Source organism: Sorex araneus, chromosome 3, assembly GCF_027595985.1.
Source record: "Sorex araneus isolate mSorAra2 chromosome 3, mSorAra2.pri, whole genome shotgun sequence".
Taxonomy (NCBI): domain Eukaryota; kingdom Metazoa; phylum Chordata; class Mammalia; order Eulipotyphla; family Soricidae; genus Sorex; species Sorex araneus.
This window is the reverse complement of record NC_073304.1, coordinates 237,989,606-238,010,828: the sequence shown is the minus strand read 5'-3', so window position 1 is coordinate 238,010,828 and position 21,223 is coordinate 237,989,606. Positions and strand designations below refer to the sequence as shown.

The following is a 21,223-nucleotide window of genomic DNA, read 5'->3' as shown; positions in this document are numbered from 1 at the left end:
AGACCGCCCCCCTCTGCCCCCGCCACGCACACACACTTGCATGTGCACACTGGCCTGGTCTTGCTGGACTTGGGGAAGTGACCATTGCTGAGTGAGAGCGCTGCCTCTGTCCAGGGCCCAGCTGGGGGTTGGGAGGCAGAAGTGCAGCCCTGGATCGAGGCCTGGGCGCCACCCACCCTGAAGCCCAGCTCCAGCCCGCCCCCTGCCCCCTGCCCTGCCCTCCCACCCGGGAACCCCGGGGAACTCCGCTTCTGGCTGTCTGGGGAGGGGGAGCGTCCCAGTCCAGCCACGCCCCTGCCCACCCTGTCTCGGGGTCTCCCTTCTGGCTGGCAGCGTCCACGCTGGAGTGTGAGGCCAGGGAGAGCGGCACACGCTTGCCCACCTGCCCCCACCCGTCCTCTCGGCCCCTGACCCCGTCTGCTCCGAGGCTGGGCCGGCCCTGCCGTGCCCTGTGGGCGGCCAATTCCGGGAGCCTGGGCCCAGGCGGTTTCTGAGAAGTGAAACTTGGCCTCCTTCCTGAGTCCGGGTCGGAGCATCTGGGCGCTCCCGCCCCAGGGTCACCCCATGTCTGCGTGCCGGGTGCAGGTAAGCTCCCGCCTCCCGGGCCGGCACGGAGCTGAATCCAGGGGCGGGGGCTGCGCGTGGCTGTTCCCTCTGGGCGCCGGGAGGGTTGGCCGCACACAGCGGCCGCGGGCGGGGCTGGCTGGACTTGGCAGCACTGTGGCTCACCTGTGCCAGAGCCGTGCCCACCTCCCACGTGCCAAGGCCTTCAGCAGTGCCCCGAGGGCGGCCACGTGCCCACTGTGCCCTGGAGCTGGGCCTTCCTGCCTCCCCGGGCACTGCGGCCCCCAGCGACCACCTCAGCCCGGCTCCATCTCCCCCCAGCAGAAGCAGGCTGCGGTGCCAAGGCGGGTGGGCACCCACGGGCCCCACCCTGCAGCCGGCCCGCCCTGTGCAAGGCCCGAGTCTCCAGTGACCCGGGCGGGCTTGTGGGGCGGCCCCAGCAGGAGGCAGGCTAGGAGAGCCCAGGGCCTGCCCCCGCCGCAGGCTGCCCGTTAGCACACCCGGGCACCCGCCCTGCCAGGCCCTGGCGATAACCCTATCGGCGATAACCCTAATCTTTATCTGCCTTGAGCAGGGGTACTGGTCCCTCGACAGTTGGTCCTTAGTGGGTCGAACCCCAGCCTGCCCCTCTTCAGCCCCTCCCACCACGGGCACCTCTAGCCCCTCCCACCCTACCCCATGCCCTTAAGCGACCCGCGGCTCCTCCCACACACTGCTGTGCCCAGCGCTGGCCTGTGCCCGTCCTCCTGCTCAGAGTCGCCCCTTCCCGCGGTTGGTCTTTCTCCTGGGTGCTTGGGGGTCTTCACTCAGGTGGGGCCCTGCTGGGGTGCCCGCGGCTCACCCTTTCTCCCTCCCCTCTGCTGCAGGGCCAGGGACACCCAGGCAGGGCCATGGTCCCCGCAAGGCTTTTGTGGATCTCCCTGCTGCTGACAGGGGTCTGGGGTAAGTGGCACTTGGGCACGCAGGGGACCGCGTCGTGGCAGAAAGTCTGGGTGGGTTGACCCACACCAGATCCTGGACCCGGGGCAGGCGTCAGACATGTCCAGCGCTTTGGGTGGGGGGCCTTCCTCCTCCTCGCAGCCCTCCTGGCCCACACCCCACACCCCAGCATCACCGAGACTGGCCCCGAGGAAGGAGGCGCCCACTCTCCCTGTGCCTGGCATCTGCTTGCGTTTCCGGGAGCTCCCCGGGGACCCCCGCACCTATCCCAGCGGGCCGGCGGCCAACATTTCAGCTGCACCCCCTGTCCGGCCTTCAGCAGTGCCAAGGCCTTCAGCAGCGTGGCCTTGGCCACCCTCGGGAGCTGACCGTGCCAAGGCCTTCAACGGCGTGGCCTTGGCCACCCTCGGGAGCTGACCGTGCCAAGGCCTTCAGCAGCGTGGCCTTGGCCACCCTCGGGAGCTGACCGTGGCAGGGAGGCCAGGCCGCAGGCCGCCCGCTGACCGCTTCCCGGGCGCCCGCAGGTGCCCAGGACGGGGACGTGCGGCTGGCCGGCGGGAAGCGCGCCAACGAGGGCCGCGTGGAGATCTTCTACCGCGGCCAGTGGGGGACGGTGTGCGACGACCAGTGGGACCTGCGGGACGCGGGCGTGGTGTGCCGCGCGCTGGGCTTCCCGGCCGCCGCGCAGGCCCTGCCCAGGGCAGCCTTCGGCCCAGGTAGGCGGGCGGAGACCCCACGCGCGCGCCAGGGGGCGGGGTGGTCCTTCCCGCAGCTCTAACTCCGGGTGTTTATTTGTCTACAATCTCGGCCTCCCGGAGACAGTGTGTATGGGGGCCGCGCGGGGACTCAGGCCCTGGCCCTGCACGCAGCCGGGGCGGGTTCGGTCCCTGGGGGAGGTCGGGGGCGCAGGGAGGGGCGGCGCTGGCTCGCGCTCAGGCGCGCCCGTCCGGCTGTGCCCACAGGAAGCGGCCCGGTCCTGCTGGACGAGCTGGAGTGCGCGGGCACCGAGGAGTCTCTGGCCGACTGCAAGTCCCAGGGCTGGCTGCTGAGCAACTGCAAGCACGAGGAGGACGCCGGCGTGATCTGTGCCAACCGTGAGCCAGCTGCGCCCCGCGCGATTTGCGCCAATCATAAGCCCTGCCCCACCCCCGGCGTGCTCTGCGCTAATCAAGAGCCCGCTACGCCGTGCTCTGCGCCAATCAAGAGCTCGTTACGCCGTGCTCTGCGCCAATCATGAGCCCTGCCCTGCCCCCAGCCCTCCGCGTGCACTGCACCAATCATGAGCCCTGGCGTGCCTCTCCCCGCCCTCCGCGTGCTCTGCACCAATCATGAGCCCTGCCCCACCCTAAGCCCTTGACGCTCCACCCCCTGTCGTGATCTGCGCCAATCGAAAGGCCCGCCCCGCCCCGCCCCGAAGCGGGTCCAGAAGACGCGCACCCGCACCCCGCCGGCTCCCAGCCCCCCGGCGCTTCCTCGCCAGCCGCCCCCACAGCGGCGCCCCCGTCCCTCCTGTCGCGGGGCGGCAGGATCCGGGCTTCCCCGCGCTCGCCGGCGGGGCCGCGCTGAGAGCCGTGGGCACGGTCCCGGCCGGGCGCACCTGCAGGCCCCGCCCCGCCGCGCGGCTGAGCCAGTCACAGCCCCCTGTCACAGCCCCCTGTCACAGGCCCCGTCCCCGGCTCCCGGCCGGAGTGACGCCGCGGAGGAGCGGGCGCCCCGCCAGGCCCCGGGAGGGGGCGGGGCCGAGCCCTGTGGTGCCAGTCGCCGCCGCGGAAGGCAGGGCTGTCGGGGTCTCCAGCCTCGGGCGCGCAGGCCGGAGAGGCGGAGTAGGGAGGGCGCCGGTTCCGACCCGGAGCCCCCAGGGTCCCCTGGGTCCCGCGGGAGCACAAAGCCGGAGCAAGCCCTGAGCACCAGCGGCTGTGTGGCCCCCGAATTAAGTTTGGGGCCCAGGAGGGAATGAGTTGAGCCCGCCTGGCTTCAGCGTCAGGCCGCCCCCGGCCCGCTGCTGTGTGCAGGGGAAACGGAGGCAACGGGGAGGCGGGCTGGGCCCGGCCTCTGAGGCGGCGCCCAGGCGGCGGGGTGAGCGCCCTGACAGGCCGTGCCCCCCGCTAGGAACCAGCAGCAGCCACACCCTCGACCTGTCGGGCGAGCTGCGCGCCGCCCTGGAGCTGCTCTTCGACAGCCAGAAGGACTGCGACGTGTCCATCCGGGTGCGGGCGGCCGGGCCCGAGACGCCGGACCTCTGCGCCCACAGGCTGGTCCTGGCCACCAACCCCGAGGCCCAGGCGCTGCTGAGGGAGGCCTCAGACGGCACCGTCACCCTGGAGGTGGACCCCGAGTGTCTGCCCGTTGTTAGGGACTTTATCAGGTGAGAGGCGGCCAGACACCGCAGGGGACACCCACCTTACACGCACACGTGTCAGACACCCTCATGCACACGCCCTCACACATCCTTACACACACCCTCACACACACCCTCACAAACCCTCACACACACCCTCACACACCCTCACACATCCTCACACACACCCTCACACACCCTCACACATCCTTACAGCCTCACACATCCTCACACATACCCTCACACACCCACACACACCCTCACACACCCTCATGCACACATCCTCACACATCCTCACACACCCTCACACACCCTCATACACCCTCACAAACCCTCACACATCCTTACACACACCCTCACACACCCTCACAAACCCTCACACATCCTTACACACCCTCATGCACACACCCTCACACACCCTCACACATCCTTACACACACCCTCATGCACACATCCTCACACCCTCACACATCCTTACACACACCCTCACACACTCTCACACACCCTCATGCACACATCCTCACACCCTCACACATCCTTACACACACCCTCACACACTCTCACACATCCTTACACACACCCTCATGCACACATCCTCACACCCTCACACATCCTCACACACCCTCACACACTCTCACACATCCTTACACACACCCTCACACACCCTCACACACCCTCACATCCTCACACACCCTCATTCACACATCCTCACACCCTCACACATCCTCACACACACCCTCACACACTCTCACACACTCTCACACACACCCTCACCCTCATGCACACATCCTCACACACACCCTCACACACGCCCTCACACACGCCCTCACATCCTCACACACCCTCATGCACACACCCTCACACACACCCTCACACACCCTCACACATCCTTACACACACACGCCCTCACATCCTCACACACCCTCATGCACACACCCTCACACACCCTCATGCACACATCCTCACACCCTCACACATCCTCACACACACCCTCACACACCCTCATGCACACATCCTCACACCCTCACACATCCTCACACACACCCTCACACACCCTCACCCTCATGCACACATCCTCACACACACCCTCACACACGCCCTCACACACGCCCTCACATCCTCACACACCCTCATGCACACACCCTCACACACATCCTTACACACACCCTCACACACACGCCCTCACATCCTCACACACCCTCACACACCTTCACACACTCTCACACACACCCTCACATTCTCACACACCCTCACACATCCTCACACACACCCTCACACACACCCTCACCCTCACACATCCTTACACACACCCTCACACACACCCTCACCCTCACACATCCTTACACACACCCTCACACACCTTCACACACTCTCACACACACCCTCACATTCTCACACACCCTCACACATCCTCACACACACCCTCACACACACCCTCACACCCCTTCACACACACCCTCACACACCCTCATGCACACATCCTCACACCCTCACACATCCTCACACACACCCTCACACACCCTCACCCTCATGCACACACCCTCACACACCCTCACACACCCTCACATCCTCACACACCCTCATTCACACATCCTCACACCTCACACATCCTCACACACGCCCTCACATCCTCACACCCTCATGCACACATCCTCACACACATCCTCACACCCTCTCACACACACACCCTCACATCCTCACACACCCTCATGCACCCTCATGCACACACCCTCACACCCTCACACACCCTCATGCACCCTCATGCACACACCCTCACACACCTTCACACACCCTCACATACCCTCACACACACCCTCACACACACACCCTCACACCCTCATACACCCTCATGCACACACCCTCACACACCTTCACACACCCTCACACACCCTCACACACACACCCTCACACCCTCATACACCCTCATGCACACATCCTCACACACCCTCACACATCCTTACACATATTCTCACATATTCTCACACATACTCACACACACCCTCATACATCCTTACACATATTCTCACACATACTCACACACCTCATGCATCCACACACACTTCACACATGTACTTGAATACACTTTACACATATCCTCAACATACCTCACATACTCCTCAAACATTCTCATACTCACAATACCCTCACACTTCATACACACCCTCACACATCTCACACACATTCTTAACATACCTCACACACTCCTCACACATTTTCACACAAACCCTCACACACGTGCTCACATCCCCTCATAAACGCCCTCATATCTTCACACACACTCTCATACACATCCTGACTCACATGCTTAAATACACCTCACACATTCATACACCTCACACACATCCTCACAAATATACTTCACACATATCCTCACACACACCTCACACACACCCTCACAAACAGCCTCACACACACCTTCACATACATTATCACACATATCCTTACACACACCCCCACATACCACCACACACTGCCTCACGTACATCCTCACACATATCCTAACACCCACCCTCACACACCCTCATGCATATCTCATACACGTCCTCACACATATCCTCACAGTCCCTCATATACATCCTCACACCTTCACACATAGCCTCACACATGCTCTCATGAACATTCTTACAACCTCACATACCCCCTCACACCCTTACACACATCTTCACATATAACCTCATGCAGATTCTTACACAACCCTCACACACACCACATGTATCCTCACACCTCACACACATCCTCATGTGTACACACTCATACCCACCCTTCTGCAACACACCCTCATACGCACACCATTGTACACACATGCTTACAGAAACTTGTATGCATACCCGTTCATGAGCACGCACACACACACATGCACAGACATCCTCATGTATGTCCTACATCTGTGACCACCCTTGTGCACACTGACCCTTGTGGACACACACTCAGACCCACCCTAGACTTGTGCACATGCTCACTCCTGTGCGCGTTCCCTCTCAGGCACTCACACGTGCACACACGTGCACACAGCCCGAACCCTGTCCACATGCACACTCCCAGGAGCACTCCCAAGCTGGGTGATCCCCACAACGTGCTCCCTCGCCCAGTCACACCTCCACACACCTGCATTCACAACCCACACTCACACAGACACCCACTGCGCACCCGCACTCAGACACACAAAACACACCCGCACTCAGGCAGACACAGAGCCTGGTGCGGCCCTCCCGCCCTCACCCGCGCCCCCTGGCGGCCCTGACGGGCAGCACCGAGGCGTGGCACCGGCCAGCCAGCCTGGGGTCCGCCGGACAGGACAGAGGGTGGGTGCCAGCCCACGGGCTCACACTTGGCATGAAGCAACTGAGGCAGTGCCCCGGCCTGCGGACACAGGACAGGTGCTGGGGGCCAGGGGACCCACAGGCGCCCCCAGAGACCCGAGTCCCTCAGGAGGATGCGGAGACAGCGTGGGCGGGGCAGAGGCGCGTGGGACATGCCTGACCGAGGTGGCTGAGAGAGGAGCCCCACCCGCAGGCCGGCCCGGGGGCACAGCGTGCGGCCGCTGTCTCCGCAGGTACCTGTACTCACGACGGCTGGACGTGTCCATAGCCACCGTGAAGTGCTTCCACAAGCTGGCGTCGGCCTACGAGGCCCCGCGGCTGCAGGCGCACTGCGGGCGGCTCTTTGCCGTCGTCCTGCCGGAGGACCCCTCCTTCCAGACGGCGCTGGACCTCTACTCCTACGGCCTGGCCTCGCGCGACCCCGTGCTGGAGGGCGTCTGCCTGCAGTTCCTGGCCTGGAACTTCCAGGCCCTGGCGGAGTCCGAGGCCTGGCCACGCGTGCCGGCCACGCTGCTCCAGGCCCTGCTGCCCAGGAGCGAGCTGGCCGTGCCCAGCGAGCTGGCCCTGCTGAAGGCGCTGGACGCCTGGAGCCAGGCGCAGCGCGCCCCCTCCCGGCAGACGGCGGAGCTGCTGGCGCGGGTGCGCTTCCCCATGCTGCAGCCGCAGGAGCTGTTCGAGCTGCGCTTCAGCCTGGCGCTGTTTGAGCAACATGAGGCGCTGCTGCAGGCCCGGATGCTGCAGGCCCTGGAGTTCCACACGGTGCCGCACGGGGCGCTGGCCCTGCACCGCGGCCTCAACCTCACCCAGGACGCCTACCAGCCCCGGCTGTACACCGCGGCCCCCTGGGGGGCCTCCATCAACGACACATCCGCAACACCGACACAGGGCTGGGAGAGGTCCCCCTGGGGGAGGGGCGGCCACTACAGGCACCGGGCCTACGGCGGCTACTACACCGGCACCCGGCCCCAGTACTTCGAGACGCCCCAGCACCCCAGCTTCCTCTTCCAGGCCCGGACCCTCTCCTGGACCCTCCACGACCTCCGCTCCCTGGACAGCTGCCGGAGCCAGGGCTTCTCCTGCGCCTCCGGCGAGCTGCCGGCCGTGGGGCTCTACCGCTCCGGCTCCCCGGCCCCCGGCGTCGCCTACGACAACAAGGCCCTGATGCTGTGTGGGGAGCAGCATCTCGTGGTCCACGTGTCCGACTTCCGCGGCCAGACGGCCCCCGTCCCCGACGCCCAGCGCGCCGCCTCCTTCCCCTGCCCGGCGGGCCGGTTCAGCGCCGTCCACGTGGTCATCCGTCCCTTCTACCTCACCAACACCACGGGCCCGGCCTAGACGCAGCGTGGGGGGGGGTCGGGGGAGCCTCTTCCTCCCTGCAGCCCACCGCCCGGTGCTCCCTGCTTGCCCCTTTCTCCGAGCTTAAGGAAATTGTGCGAAGATAGGCCACGGGGGAGGCAGCCCAGTGGGATCCCCGTGCCCCGTGGGGTCCCCTAAGCGCTTCCAGGAGTGACCCCTGAGCACGCCCGGGTGCCCCCCGCCCCCCCAAAAGAAAGAAGTTACTTACTGGAAGGTTTCAGTAAGTGCTGAGGGGGTGGTGCGTTCCCGGCATCCCGGACCCCTCAGGACCCTGGGGGCGCGGCTCTGAGCCCCCCGCAACCTCCTCCCCCCCGCTCCTGTCCTCATCCTGCCATTAAAGCGCTTGCCGAGCTTCCTGTTCTCTCCTCCCTCAGCCGGCTTTGGTGCTGGCCCTGCGGGGCCCGGGTGCTGGGAACAAGCCCGCCCTGGGCCTCCTCGGCTCCCCGTGGGCAGCATCAGCGCCGGGGGCGGGGAGGGCGCTGGGCAGGAAGGTGAGGGCAGTGCCCGAGCGAGCACTGGACGGGGCTGGAGGGCAGACGTGGACGAGGCCAGAGGCTCCCGGCGGGCAGGGTCGCCCCTTGCCTCGGTGCCCGAGGGCCCAGCACAGCTCTGAGGTCTGCCTCAGTGGAGAAGAATGTGCTAGAAGGACAGGAACTGGCAGCCCTCAGGCACCTTGTGAAGGTGGGCCCTCGGGACGGCCTGCTAGGTCCCCGCTCGCTCTGCCCTGCTGTGGCCAGGGGCCGCACAGCCTTTAAGCCGTTTCGCTTCCTGCGGCCACATCAGGCCCCGGGCAGCGTCCCAGTGTCCAGCGCAGCCTTACACCTGCGGCTCCCAGAATGGGAACAAAGAAGCCAAGGAGGAAAAGCTCTGGGCAGGGGTCCGTTCTGGGCAGCCCCGCTGCCCTCTTGCAACGGAACATGCTCTGCGCTGTGGACGGGGTTCAGGCATGAGCTGCCCTGACTCCCAGGTGTGAATGGGGAGCAGTGTCTGGCCTGAGCTGGAGGGCATGGTAGCCCCGTGTCCACTCCCACTGTCTCCAGTTGCCCTTGGGTTTGGGCCCCGAGGCCCTGGGCACAGCCTCCCCACACTTGGGAAGCCCTGTTCAGTTTCAGATCTTGGGGGGGTCTCTGATCCACCGGGCGGTCCTAGGGGCCTCTCCTAGAGATCAGTGCCTCAGGGGAGAACTGTCTGGGTCGCTAGGTGGCAGGGTCTGGGTGTCAGGGCGGCACATGGGGTGGAGCCATAGCCCAGTGGTGTGGGCATTTGCCTTGCATATGGCAGGCCCGGGTTCAATCCCCAGCACTGCAGATGATGCCCTGAGCCCCACCAAGAGTGGTCCCTGAGCACCACTGGGTACAGGCACCAAATTAAATCTTTTTAAAGTTGGCACATGCCCCCCCCCTGCCCCGCATCAGGGGCGCCTGGCCCGAAGCCGCCTTTTCCTCGTACCAAGGGCTCTGTGCCATCAGGCGTCCCATTCTCTGCCCCCTGAGGACACAGCTGCACAACTCTTAGCAACACAGACGGCAGTGAAGCCAGATCTCTGACGGGAGCACCTGTGCTAGATATTTTTAGCCTTAGTTTCTTGGAATGAAAATGCTAAATAGCTGCTTAGCTTCCCTCGTAGGGAAGAGGAACGGCAGTCTTTCTGGGGGAGCCTTCTCAAGGTTACCTCTGGGCCCAGAATGGCTGCTGGCATTCTAGTCATCACTCCTGCCTCACGGGAAATAGGAAGGAGGTGGCAGGAAAGGACCAAGGACCTGGGGCACGGCTCCTTGTAAGACTTGACTCCAAAGGCACCCAGCTGGCATTAGTCCCCTTGGAGGCAGCAGCCCCGAACCTGGCGCCCTTTTACCCATCACTCCCAGCAACTGGGGCCCCCGCAATGGGCTTCTAATGGGCACTTGGTTCCAGGCGCCTTGGGCAGCGGGTCTCCCATGCCGCGAGCCAGAGGGACTCAGCTGAGTGAGTCAGCAGCGTGGAACGTGCTCGAGGGGGTCTGTGCAGAGGTGGAGGCTGGGGCGGGGTGCAGGGCTCAGCTCCCTCTGACTCGCGCCTCTGATACTGAGCAACGTTCCTCGCCACCGAAACGCGCCCGTGCTCGTCCCACTCGCACCAGGCCCCTGGGCCCTGCGACAGTCCCTCTAAGGAGCTGCTCTGGCGGCTGAGCCCGGGGCGCGCCTCGATGCCTCCTCTCTGCGTGTCTCGGCCCTGAAGCGCAGGGCCCGTTGGTGATGGGACCCAGGAGCCACCTCTGCCCCCACCCGCGCAAACAGCGAAAGCAACTCTGGGGAACTGCCGGAGCAGAAAGGGGCTGGGGAGGAAGCGGGCCAGGACTGAGGAAGCTCAGGCACTGTCCCCGCTTCGCTGCTCTCTGCTCCGCCCCGTGTCCGGGGCTTCCTTGCTGCAAGGTGGGGCTCATGCACAGTGCTCAGTGCGGACCCCACACGCTCCTTACAGTGCTCACACACGGAGCCCTGGATCTGGGTCCCCAGTGGCAGCAGCCACCATGGCCGTCCTCCGCACGGGGGCAGGCGGTGTGGAGATGAAGCTCAAGGCTCTGGTTTATGAGGCAGATGCCCCTCCCCAGGGCCACGCCTCAAGCCCCCACGGGCACTCGGAAAGCTGGGCACTGACCACCAGCAGCTTCAGCTGCCCGAGGCCTGGCTCGGCTGTGCCGTGCCAACAGGTGTCCCATGCCTGGCACCCCGCTGCCCCGGGAGAGCGGGTCCTCCCCCAGACAGGCCTGGCCACTGCGGCGGTGTTATGGGATGCAGGAGGCTGGCCAGCCAGGTCCTGCCTTAGGAGCCTTGGGCCAGAGCCATACGACAGCGGGGTGTTTGCCTTGCACGTGGTCAACCGGGTTCGATCCCACCACCCCATATGGTCCCCTGAGCACTGCCAGGAGTAATTCCTGAGTGCAGAGCCAGGAGTAACCCCTGAGCATGGCCGGGTGTGCAACCCCCAAGAAAAAAGTCCCCCAGGCCTGAACCCAGGCTCCCGCCCTCTGAGCTATGCAGTCCTTTTTGTGTTTTTTTCCAAGCAGATTTCGGCTGTCCAGGCTCCGGCCCCGCGTTCCGGTAAGGCAGAGCCTCACCCATTTGCGCCCCCACATATGCAAAAGGGCTGCAGCTCAGTCATGTGCTGGCCCCGGGGAGCTGGACAGGAAACGTCCAATGTGGCAGCAGCTGCTCTTATGGAAGAATGTGTCCGGGGCTGCCAGGAGCACGTGGCCGCTGCAGCGGCAGCGGCGGGAAGGAATGCGGGCCTCTGCGGCCCCCCTTCCGCCCGCCCGCCTCCCAGCCGCCCTCCACCCGGGGGCTGCGGCAAGGCTGGCTGTGGGCGGGGCCCCGGACGGGGGCGGGGCTTCTGGAGCGGGCGGGGCGGGGCGGGCCCTGCTGAGCGGGAGGGCGGAGTGAGTTGTTTCCCGGTCCCAGCCAGGCTCGGACCTCAGCTACAGAGAAGGAAGGGAGCGGCGTCCTCAGCTGCCAGGCCAAAGGCCAGTGGACTGGAGAGGAGAGAGCCTGTTCAGGAAGGCTGCAGACCTCAGGCATTAGGGGCATCGAGGCATTGCCCAGCGCCCGAGTACCTGCGCCTTAGCAGAACCCAGGAGACGCGTGCGAGAGCCCCTAAGCCAACCCCCCAAGCCAACCCCCCTGTGCGGAGAGGCGGCTTAGCCCGCTGTAGCAGGGACCCTGCCCTCCGCAGACTGAGGGGCTGATGGCCTGTATACTTATGCCTGTTGTCATTTCAACTTGGCTCACTCAGTGTCATCAGACTGTCCACGCTCCACTCACCTGGTCCTGGTCCAGGCTGCCAGGACCTCCTCTTCAGCTCAAGAGTTTGCAAGAGACGGGGTTGGAACAATAGCACAGTGGGCAGGGCGTTTGCCTTGCACGAGGCCAACCCGGGTTCAATTCCCAGCATCCCATATGGTTCCCTGAGCACCAGGAGTAATTCCTGAGTGTACAACCAGGAGTAACCTCTGTGCATCGCCGGGTGTGACCCAAAAAGAAAAAAAAAAAAAGAGGTTTGCAAGAGAGAATAGAGTGGATAGGGCACTTGCTTTGCATGCAGCTGACTGGGGTTCAATCCCAACACCCATAGATATCCCCCAAACCCAGCTCACCAGAAGTGATCCTTGAGCACAGAAGCTGGAATAAGCCCTGAGTGCCGCAGGGTGTGGCCCACAAAACAAAATAAAAAGGATTTTAGTAGAGTTGCTAGTTAGGGGACTCACCTTGCATCACTCATCCAGGTTCTAGTCCCGGCACTGCCAATGGTTTCCTGCACCCAGCACTGCCGGGGGTCATTCTTGAACACAGAAATAAGAATAGCCCCCAGGATCATCCATCTGGCCCAAGTACCAAAACACAAACATATCAGAATTTTCTAAAAAAAAGAAAATAATTTTCTAGAATGGCATATAGCATTTAGGGAAGTCCGAGTGTTCCTGAGACCAGAGCAGCTAACGGTGTGTCACGGGCAGACGGTGGTGGGGGGTGAGAGGCCCTCCCAGCAGCACCTCCTCTGCAAACAGCTCACATTCTGAGCTGGCTAGCACCCCATCCCTAGGGGCTTCCCCTTTGGCTAGCACTCAGGTCGCTCCGCCCACCGTCCTTGGTGACTCCCCATTGGAGAGCACTCAGGTCGCTCCGCCCACCGGCCTTGGTGACTCCCCATTGGAGAGCACTCAGGTCGCTCCGCCCACCGTCCTTGGTGACTCCCCACTGGCGAGCACTCAAGTGGTTCCGCTCAGTAGATCCCTGGGGGATCTCCATTGGCTAGCACTCATGTCACTCCACCCACCTTCTTAGCATGACTCCCCATTGGCGAGCACTTAGATCGCTCCGCCCACTCCAGCTCTGGGGAAACCCCATTGGCGAGCACTTAGGTGTCTCCGCCCCTGGGCTCCGGACTCGCAGGAGCTAGGCGCTGGCTGGACGCTCAGCGTTTCTCAGGCCACCTTAGTCTCATGGCGTCACCCCCGCACTGGTTTTGTCCACTGGTCCCCTCTCTGCTGCCGTGGGAGGAGGGACAGGAGAGGTGGGGCTGGGCTGGGGAGGGGCAGCTCCTTGCTCTCGGCCTGTGCCTCGAGTAGTGATTCCCCGAGCACTGCACGGGGAGAGGCCTCTGGGGCACGCAGACCCCCGTGAGCAGGGCTGGGTGGCAGGACCGGCGTTGCCCTGGTAAAGCAAATGGGCGGCAGGACGGACGGTGGACGCTAGGGCCAACTCCACCCAGCACGGCGGGGGGCCACCCAGGCAACGTGCAGGTCGCCTCTGGGCACTGCCTGGTGCCCCCGAAACCAAACCCAAGGATCGCGGCGGGCGGCCAGAGGCGGCAGGGCTTGGGGACGGTCCACCCACCTGGGGCCTCCCCCTCCCGAGGACCTGTGTGGGCACCGTGTGGCACCGGCTCCCCGCAGCTGCAGGGCCAGAACCGTCTTACCGGCTGGCGAGGCTGCTCTGGGTTGGGCTGGCCCGCGGCTTCTCTGGGCATCAGTTGGGGCCAGGGCCTGGGCGTCTCGGCCGCAGGACTGCTGGCTGCAGGCAAGAGGCCGCGAGAGGGGCCTTTGGGTGTGGCCTGGCCGCGCGGTGCAGGGGACAGCAGGGCCAGCCTCTCCACCTCCAGGAGGCCGGTTGTGGAAAGGGCTGAAGAGGCTCCCCCACATCTCCGGAAGCCCTTGCCCTGGGCCTCTCCCCGTCACCCGCCCGCCCTGCCTCCTGCACCCCCAGACACCCTGGCAGCCCGGCCCGGTGCCCCTGCCTCTCCCGCCTGGGACCCCGGTTCTGCAGGGGGGCTTTCCTGCTGGAGGGGACCGTGGTGATGGCAGAGCTGGTGGCATGGCTGGGGAGGCCGGTCTGGCCCGAGTTCGAGTCATGGCAGTCGGGCGGGCACGGGAGTCTAGCTGTGGGCACAGGCCTGACATGTCAGGGCCCCGAATCCATCTCCCATGCCACAGAGCCCCCAAGCATGGCCAGGGGCGGCCCCGTAGTCCCCAAGCACCAAACTGTCCGGCCCATACCTGGGGGCGAGGAGCAAAGGGACTGGGACGGAAGTCCAGGGCTGAGCCCTGGGTTTGGTCCTGGCCCGCCTGGAGCCTCAGCACGGAGTGGGGGGCAACCCTGAGCAGTGCTGGGTAGGGCCCCAAAACCGAATGGAAAGAGAAAAGACGGAAGGAGGCGCCAGGGGCCGGGCGGCTCAGCGGGCGCCGGCAGAGACTGACGCCGGTGGGCAGGGGGCAGGGCCGGTTCCTGGGGGCTGGCGGCCCCACCCTGGCCCCTCCGCCCGCCCACAAGCTCGCGGAGCCCAGGGGTTCTCTAGGCTGAGGGGAGGCAGCGGCCAGCCCCAGGCTCCGGGGGGGCCTCCAGCAGGCTCCCCTGGCCCCTCTCCACAGGGCGCCAGGGCCCAGCCGGGGGGAGTAGCTGCGTCCAGCTGGCTTCCGGCCTCTTCCTCCGCTGGCATCCGGGTCCCCTTCCACAGAGGGTGGCTGGAGCTCTCCAGGGCACCCGCAGTTCCCTTCTGTTTATCTGTGTGGGGCAGGGATGAACCAGGGCCTTGCCAGGCACCGCCCCACACTGTTCCCGGGGCGGGGGCGGGGTAGGTCCTGCCCAGCCACTGTTGGTGGTACCAGGGATTCAGAGCGAGTTGGTGGGATGCTCAAGACAGTCGCTTAACGCCTGGACTGTCTCTCCGGCCCTAAAACACGTTTTCCGCCTCAGGGAGCTAACTCGGAGCTGGGGCGCAGGCTGTGCACCCCTACTGCCCCCTCTCACCGCGCCACTGGGCGTTCTGGGTGCACCAGGCGGCTGCTCCTCGGGCCTCCGCGGTGCGGACACCTGGGCCGCTGCCGTGGACCGACACGTGGGTCACTTACACCCTCGAGCCACAGACTCAACCAGCCGCCTCTCCCAGCTGTGTCCACTCTCCCCCGCCCCTGCACAGCGGCCGAACACAGCGCCCGCCTGGCCTTCACACCACGCGGGGCCCCCAGAGGACCGGCTAGCGTCCACTCCTCGCGGCTGTCCGGGAAGGGCGCCCAGGGCCCGGCGGCTCTGTCCGGCCGCCCGCCCTCCCGCCCGGGCTTTGACTGTTGGAGCGTCCCAACATTGTCGGGCTCGTCAGGAAATCCTGGGGTCGGAGACTCACTGCATGGGCGGAGACCCCCCTCCCCCCCAGGTACCCCTGTGGCTCTGCGATGAGCAGCTCTGGGGGGCGGCTCTGCACCCCTCCCTCCTGGAGGGGCAGGTGGCTGAGGCCCGGCCAATCGCAGCTCTCAGTCCTGCTGGCCACAGGGATTGGCTGGAGGCCAGGCCCAGGATCCGAACCGAGCCAATCAGGGCCTCCCGGCGTATCTTGCCATGGCAACGGCAGAGGACACCGGCGCTGCTTCCTCCCTGGGCGCTCTGAGGACCAGCGGGCTGCGGTGAGCATCCTTAGCCTGGCTCCCGGGGGGCCCCCCCTCCCCAGCTGCCGCGCAGACCCCTGCGCAGGGGCTGCGGGGAGCCAAGAACCCGCAAAGACAGGCGCACCCCGTTGGGTCTGTACCGCGCACACGCCCCGCAGTGCTGGCGGCCGCGCCTGTGCCGTCAGAGGAATATTTGAGTAGATTTGGGGTCCGTGTGCCAGAAGGATGCCAGCGTGCGCCCAGCTCCCGTCCGCTGCTTCACTCCGGCCAGCGGCTCTCAGCCGGCCCGCGCCGGCGGGACCGCTGTTGCTCTGCCCGTTTGAGCCAGAGCGTCTGAGCTCCCCTGCAGCCGCCCTTTCCAGCACATTCCTCCGGGGGAGTATTCGGGGTCAGCCCGAGCCCGCCATTCGCCCCGTTAGCGCGACTTTCCCAGGGAGCTGCCGCCTGCCCCGCCCGCCGCCGCCCTCCGACCTCTGCCCATGGCCGCCCAGGCTGCCCATCCCGCCGTGCCCGGCCATGCCGGCCCCAGCCCCCTTCTTACCGTGCTCCCGCCCGGACCCTGCCCCTGGCCTCCTGCTCTCGGTCGCTCTGCACCCTGAGCCCCCAAACCCAACCGGAACATGTCCTAGACCACCCGTTCCAGAGTGGCCACACAGACCAGCCCCTCATGGGCCCAAGGGCCTGCCACCGCTGACCAGAGTCGCCGGGACCCAGCCCCTTCCCTTCCCTGTGCCCTCAAAAGGCCACAGGGCCCTGTTGGCATCACACACCTCCCAATCAGGTGGCATGTGGTCCCAGAGGGGGGCCCCTCGTCTGCCCCCCCAAGCGCCCGGGGTTTCCAGGACCCACAGGAACCCAAGACACAAGTGACCCCCGTGTCTCCTTGTGGGGTCTCTGCAGGAGTCTCAGGGTCCCCTCCCCAAGTGTCCATTTTTTTTTTTTTGCTTTTTGGGTCACACCCGACGATGCTCAGGGGTTATTCCTGGCTCTGCACTCAGAAATCACCCCTGGCAGTGCTCGGGGGACCCTATGGGATGCTGGGAATTGAACCTGGGTTGGCCGAGTGCAGGGCAAACGCCCTCCCCGCTGTCCTAGTGCTCTGGTCCCCATGTGACCTGCTCTGACCGCCTGGAGGAGGTGCCCGGGCTGCGAGCTATGCTGGGAGGCCCCTGACAGGGCCAGCGGGGGCCCGTCCCCCTGGGGTAATTCAATCCCGACCAGGCCCTGAGAGGGCGTTTCTTCCTCAGGAAACAGTCTGGGGGTCAGAGACCAGAGCAGCAGCCTCAGAGCTTGGGGTCCCCCCGGAGGCCTGGGTCCTTCTCCCCTCCAGGAGTGGCCACGCGGAACCTGAGCCCTTGGCTTCTCATCAAGGCCCGAGCTGACCAATGAACTCGCGTCCCCCCTCCCCTAGGAGCGCCTGGCCCGAGGCTTGCCCAGCTGAGAGCCTTGAAAAACAGCAGGGAGGAAGGTTGGGGGGGCCAGGGAGCAGGCAGCGATCCCCCAGCACATGGCCCCGCCCCTCTGCCTGCTGCCGGCCCTGCGACCCCGGGAGTCACTTCTCGGCGGGACACGGGGCTCCGGTCAGCGTCCTAGTCACGCTGTCTTCACCTCTGCTCACTTCAGCTCCGGCCTGTGGGCGCCAGGCCCCCCGCCTTGGGTCCCGCCCTTCTGCCTGGAACCATGTCCCCCACCTTCTCTGGACAAGGCTCCGCAGCTCCTGGACGCACTGTCCGGTCGGGTCAGCTGTGGCGAGGATGGCTGTGGTCCCTGCTAGAGGCAGCGTGAGGAGCTGGGGACATGGGCACGTGGGGGCCAGGTGCCCTCCGGAGGGGACAGTCACCCCTCTGGCACCCTCCCGGGCTGGGAAGGAACCGAGCAGCCCCTTGAGCCCACATGTGCCCGGCTGGGATGGGACAGGTCCAGGCGGGGTGGGGGAAGGTGAGCTGGACTGTCCAGCGGGGCAGGAATGGGCAGGGGCGGCCACATCTGGTCACGGTTCCCTCCCTGCCCCAGGAATCAGGCCACAATGCCGGGAAGCAGGGGGCAACCTGGGGTGAAGCCACGCTCCCTCCTGCCTGCAGGAGGCCCAGGTGCCCCCACAGCTCCACTGAGGGGCGCACGTCCAGGAAGACGGGAACGGTGGGCTGTGGGATGCCGCCCAGTCCAGCCTGCCCCCCAACCGAGGAATCATCTGCAGTGGCGGGGTCCCTGTGACCCCGACATCTCTGTTGGGGTGGAGCCCCTGAGCCCAGCTCTCTGTCCACTGGTCTCTCCCTGACGGCCAGATGAAGCCAGTAGGAGCTCAGACCCCTGCGCCCTGGGCACTGCTGGCCACAGCCTCTGGCTGGACCTGGTGCGCAGACCGGTTCTGGGGTGTTTGTGTGTGTGTGTGTGGGGGGGTGCTGCCATGGGGGGCGGCACGAACCAGGACTGAGTTCTCCCCGGTCCTGAGGGGCTCCCCACGGCTGACCTCAGAGAGGCCCCAAAACACCCCCCTCGAGAAGCAGGGGTGAGGGCAAAGGCAAGGCAGGAAAATAGAAAAATAGGATGAGGGAGAGGGAAGGGGAGAGGAAATTCCTGGGCACGGTCCTAATCATAGGCTTGAAATGCAATTTACTGCTGCTCTCAGCATGGATGCCGGCCAGCACTGCCCGCCAGCCCCCCGCCGGCATTAGGTGGTGATGTCAGGGCCAGGCCCCCGGCTGCACCCTCCCCAGAGCAGGGAGGAGGAGCGGGAAAGGAGGGCGCCCACACCAGGCAGGCAGCTGGAGCCCACGGCGTCCACGCCCGCCCCGGGCAGCCCGGGTCCCCAGCCTGCTCGCTGGCACGGCGCACGGCCCGCCTCCACGGGAAGCACATGACCGTGGGCTGGGCCAGCGGGAGACGGTGGCACAAGGACCCGGGCAGGGCCGCACAGCACCCTCCAGCGCCCTTGGATTTTCCCAGAGCCCGACCAGGGGGAGGCGGGGGGCTCGGGGTGGGGGGAGAAGCGGGGGTGGGGTCCGCACACCTGAGGGGCGGCGGGTGGGTCTCGGCAGCGCAGGCAGAACACCCTGGACAGTCCAGCGCCGCCTCCCCGAGGAGGCACCTCGCTGCGGAAGTGACCGTTTCGCCATCACTCCCGTGGCAGGGTCTGGCGCCCCCTCTCTCTGAGGGCCACTCTGCTCTGCATGGCAGCAGCGGCTGCGGGCCAGGTGGGTGCCCTGGCTCCAGGCTGCCCTGCCCCACCCCTGGGGATGACAGGTGGAGGCGGAGGAGCACCCGAGCCCCATCTTCACACGCGTGTGCGTGTTGGCCGTACCCACTTACTCCAGGCTCCAGCTCAGGGTGACCCATGCTGGTGCTGCAGACGAACCCGTTGCCTGCAAAGCAACTGCCCTGCCCACCATGCTCCCCGGCCCCTCTTGCCTTTTGTTCTCCTCCAGGCCAAGGAGTTTTCTCACTTCGCCTAAGGGAGCACTGTCACCAGGGTGGCCCTGTGCCCACCCCAACCCCAGGGGGCAGACGGTGTCTACAGAATGACTGGGCTGGCACGGTGTGCTGTGGCTTCACTTCGCAACTGGGAGGTGGTCAGGGAAGCCGCGCACCTCAGCTACTGAGGGAAGGTCACTGCAACCGAGCAACAGGCTCGAGCATGCGATGGGGCAATGAAATGCACCCGTGAAAGGGGTTAATGAAATGCATGAGGAGAACGGATGAGGGAGGTGGGTAGAGAGGGGATGAGTGAGGTGATCTGTGAGGTGGATCCGTGAGGTGGATCTGTGAGGTAGATCCGTGAGGTGATCCGTGAGCTGGATCCATGAGGTGATCTGTGAGGTGGATCTGTGAGGTGATCCGTGAGGTGGTCCGTGAGGTGATCCGTGAGGTGGGTCAAGGAGGTGATCAGTGAGGTGGGTGGCTTGAGGTGAAAGCCAGCAGCCAGCAGAGAAGTGGCTGTCACAGGTATGACAGGCAGGAGAATGACTGTTTCATTTTCCCCATGTGGGAGGTAAAGAGCCTGGATTCGTCACACACAAACTGTGGCCCATCTTCATGCCACAGGAGCCCGTCACCCCAGCTCAACTTCCTGTCATGTCCAGGAAGCACTGGGGTCAGCAGCCCCGCCAGTGGTGGCATCAGAGGCTCCTCCTGTGGCCTGAGCGATCCCCAGAGCAGACGGGAGGGGGTGGCACAGCCGCCCCAGGAGAGCGGCCAGGCACCCCCATCCCCTCTGCTCAGACCTCCCAGGCCCGCCGCGCCTTCCTCTCCTGCTTCCTGAGCAAGGGGCATGTCCATCCGCCAGGGCCCCTGCCCACTGTGTCCCTGCCGGGCAGCGAGCTGTCCCTGGGTGAGGGAGGAACATCTCCAAACTGGGAGAGCGGTTCCACGCCGCGGCGCCGCCCTGGCCATCCTGGGACTCCGGGCAGTCCCAGAGGTGCGAGAAGGCCGTGGGCGGTGGGGTAGGTGCTTCCAGGGGGCGGCTGTGGGGGCCCCTCGCTTCCTGTGGCACCCCCAGCTCCAACTCTGCTTGGGCCACACTCGCGCCCTGTGCCGTGTTGGTCACGCCCGCGCTCGCACCCCACAGCTGTCTGGTCTGTGGGACAGGCAGAGATGTTCCATTTCTGAACTGAGAGTGTAAGGTCCTCCCACCCTGCTTCGCACCCCGATTCCACAGAGGCCGTGCCCAAGAGACAGGACAGCGGGTGGGGTGCTGGCCCCGCACACGGCTGACCCGGGCTCCATCCCGGACGCTGCCTCTGGTCCCCGAGCGCCGAGCCTCAGGTGAGTCCTGAGCACCGCTGGGTGTGGCCCCAAGTAAAAAATAAATCAAAACCTCCGTGCAGGCCATGGGGCGGCCCCACGGCGCCAAGGCCCGGCCGCTTCAGTCACCGGCCAGGCATCAGGAGGACGAGTGTGTCATGGGCACAAAACCCGAAAAGAGTGACTTGGTGTTTGTCAGCGAGCTAAAAATAGCCCCTCTGCCATGACACTGCGGGTCTCCACGCCGCAGACTGGCCCGTTTTTCCCATCCGCGCCACACTTTCCGCCTTCCCGTCTGCACCTCCGGCGGGCAGGGCTCGGGGCGCTCTTCCTGGGCCGAGTCGGGCCCTCGGGGCTCCCGGGGCAGGTCCCTCGGGGCTCCCGGGCAGGTCCCTCGGGGCTCCCGGGCAGGTCTCTCGGGGCTCCCGGCCCGCACCTGCCCGCGCGCGCGGCGGGGCCGGCCCCAGGGCGCGCTGGGCATCCCCAGGCCGTGCCCGCGCCCCGGCTGCGGGCAGAGGGAGGGGGCCGTGCCGAGCTCAGCACACGCGGCTCCGC

The 21,223-nt window shown here is 65.6% G+C and overlaps 1 protein-coding gene across 2 annotated transcripts; it reads left to right on the top strand.

The window, feature by feature from the left end:
- The first annotated feature begins 94 nt into the window (after positions 1 to 94).
- On the top strand, positions 95 to 8,869 carry LGALS3BP (galectin 3 binding protein). Of its 2 annotated transcripts, none has more exons than XM_055131388.1 (6): positions 95 to 585; positions 1,431 to 1,506; positions 2,028 to 2,219; positions 2,466 to 2,597; positions 3,613 to 3,868; positions 7,395 to 8,869. In XM_055131388.1, exons 1-6 carry the CDS (start codon positions 565 to 567, stop codon positions 8,494 to 8,496), a joined length of 1,779 nt encoding a protein of 592 aa, XP_054987363.1. In that variant the 5' UTR covers positions 95 to 564; the 3' UTR covers positions 8,497 to 8,869. The 2 variants fall into 2 exon arrangements, with proteins under 2 accessions (XP_054987363.1, XP_004621128.2); XM_004621071.2 differs by lacking the exon at positions 95 to 585 and adding an exon at positions 1,228 to 1,335.
- Positions 8,870 to 21,223: the final 12,354 nt, after the last annotated feature.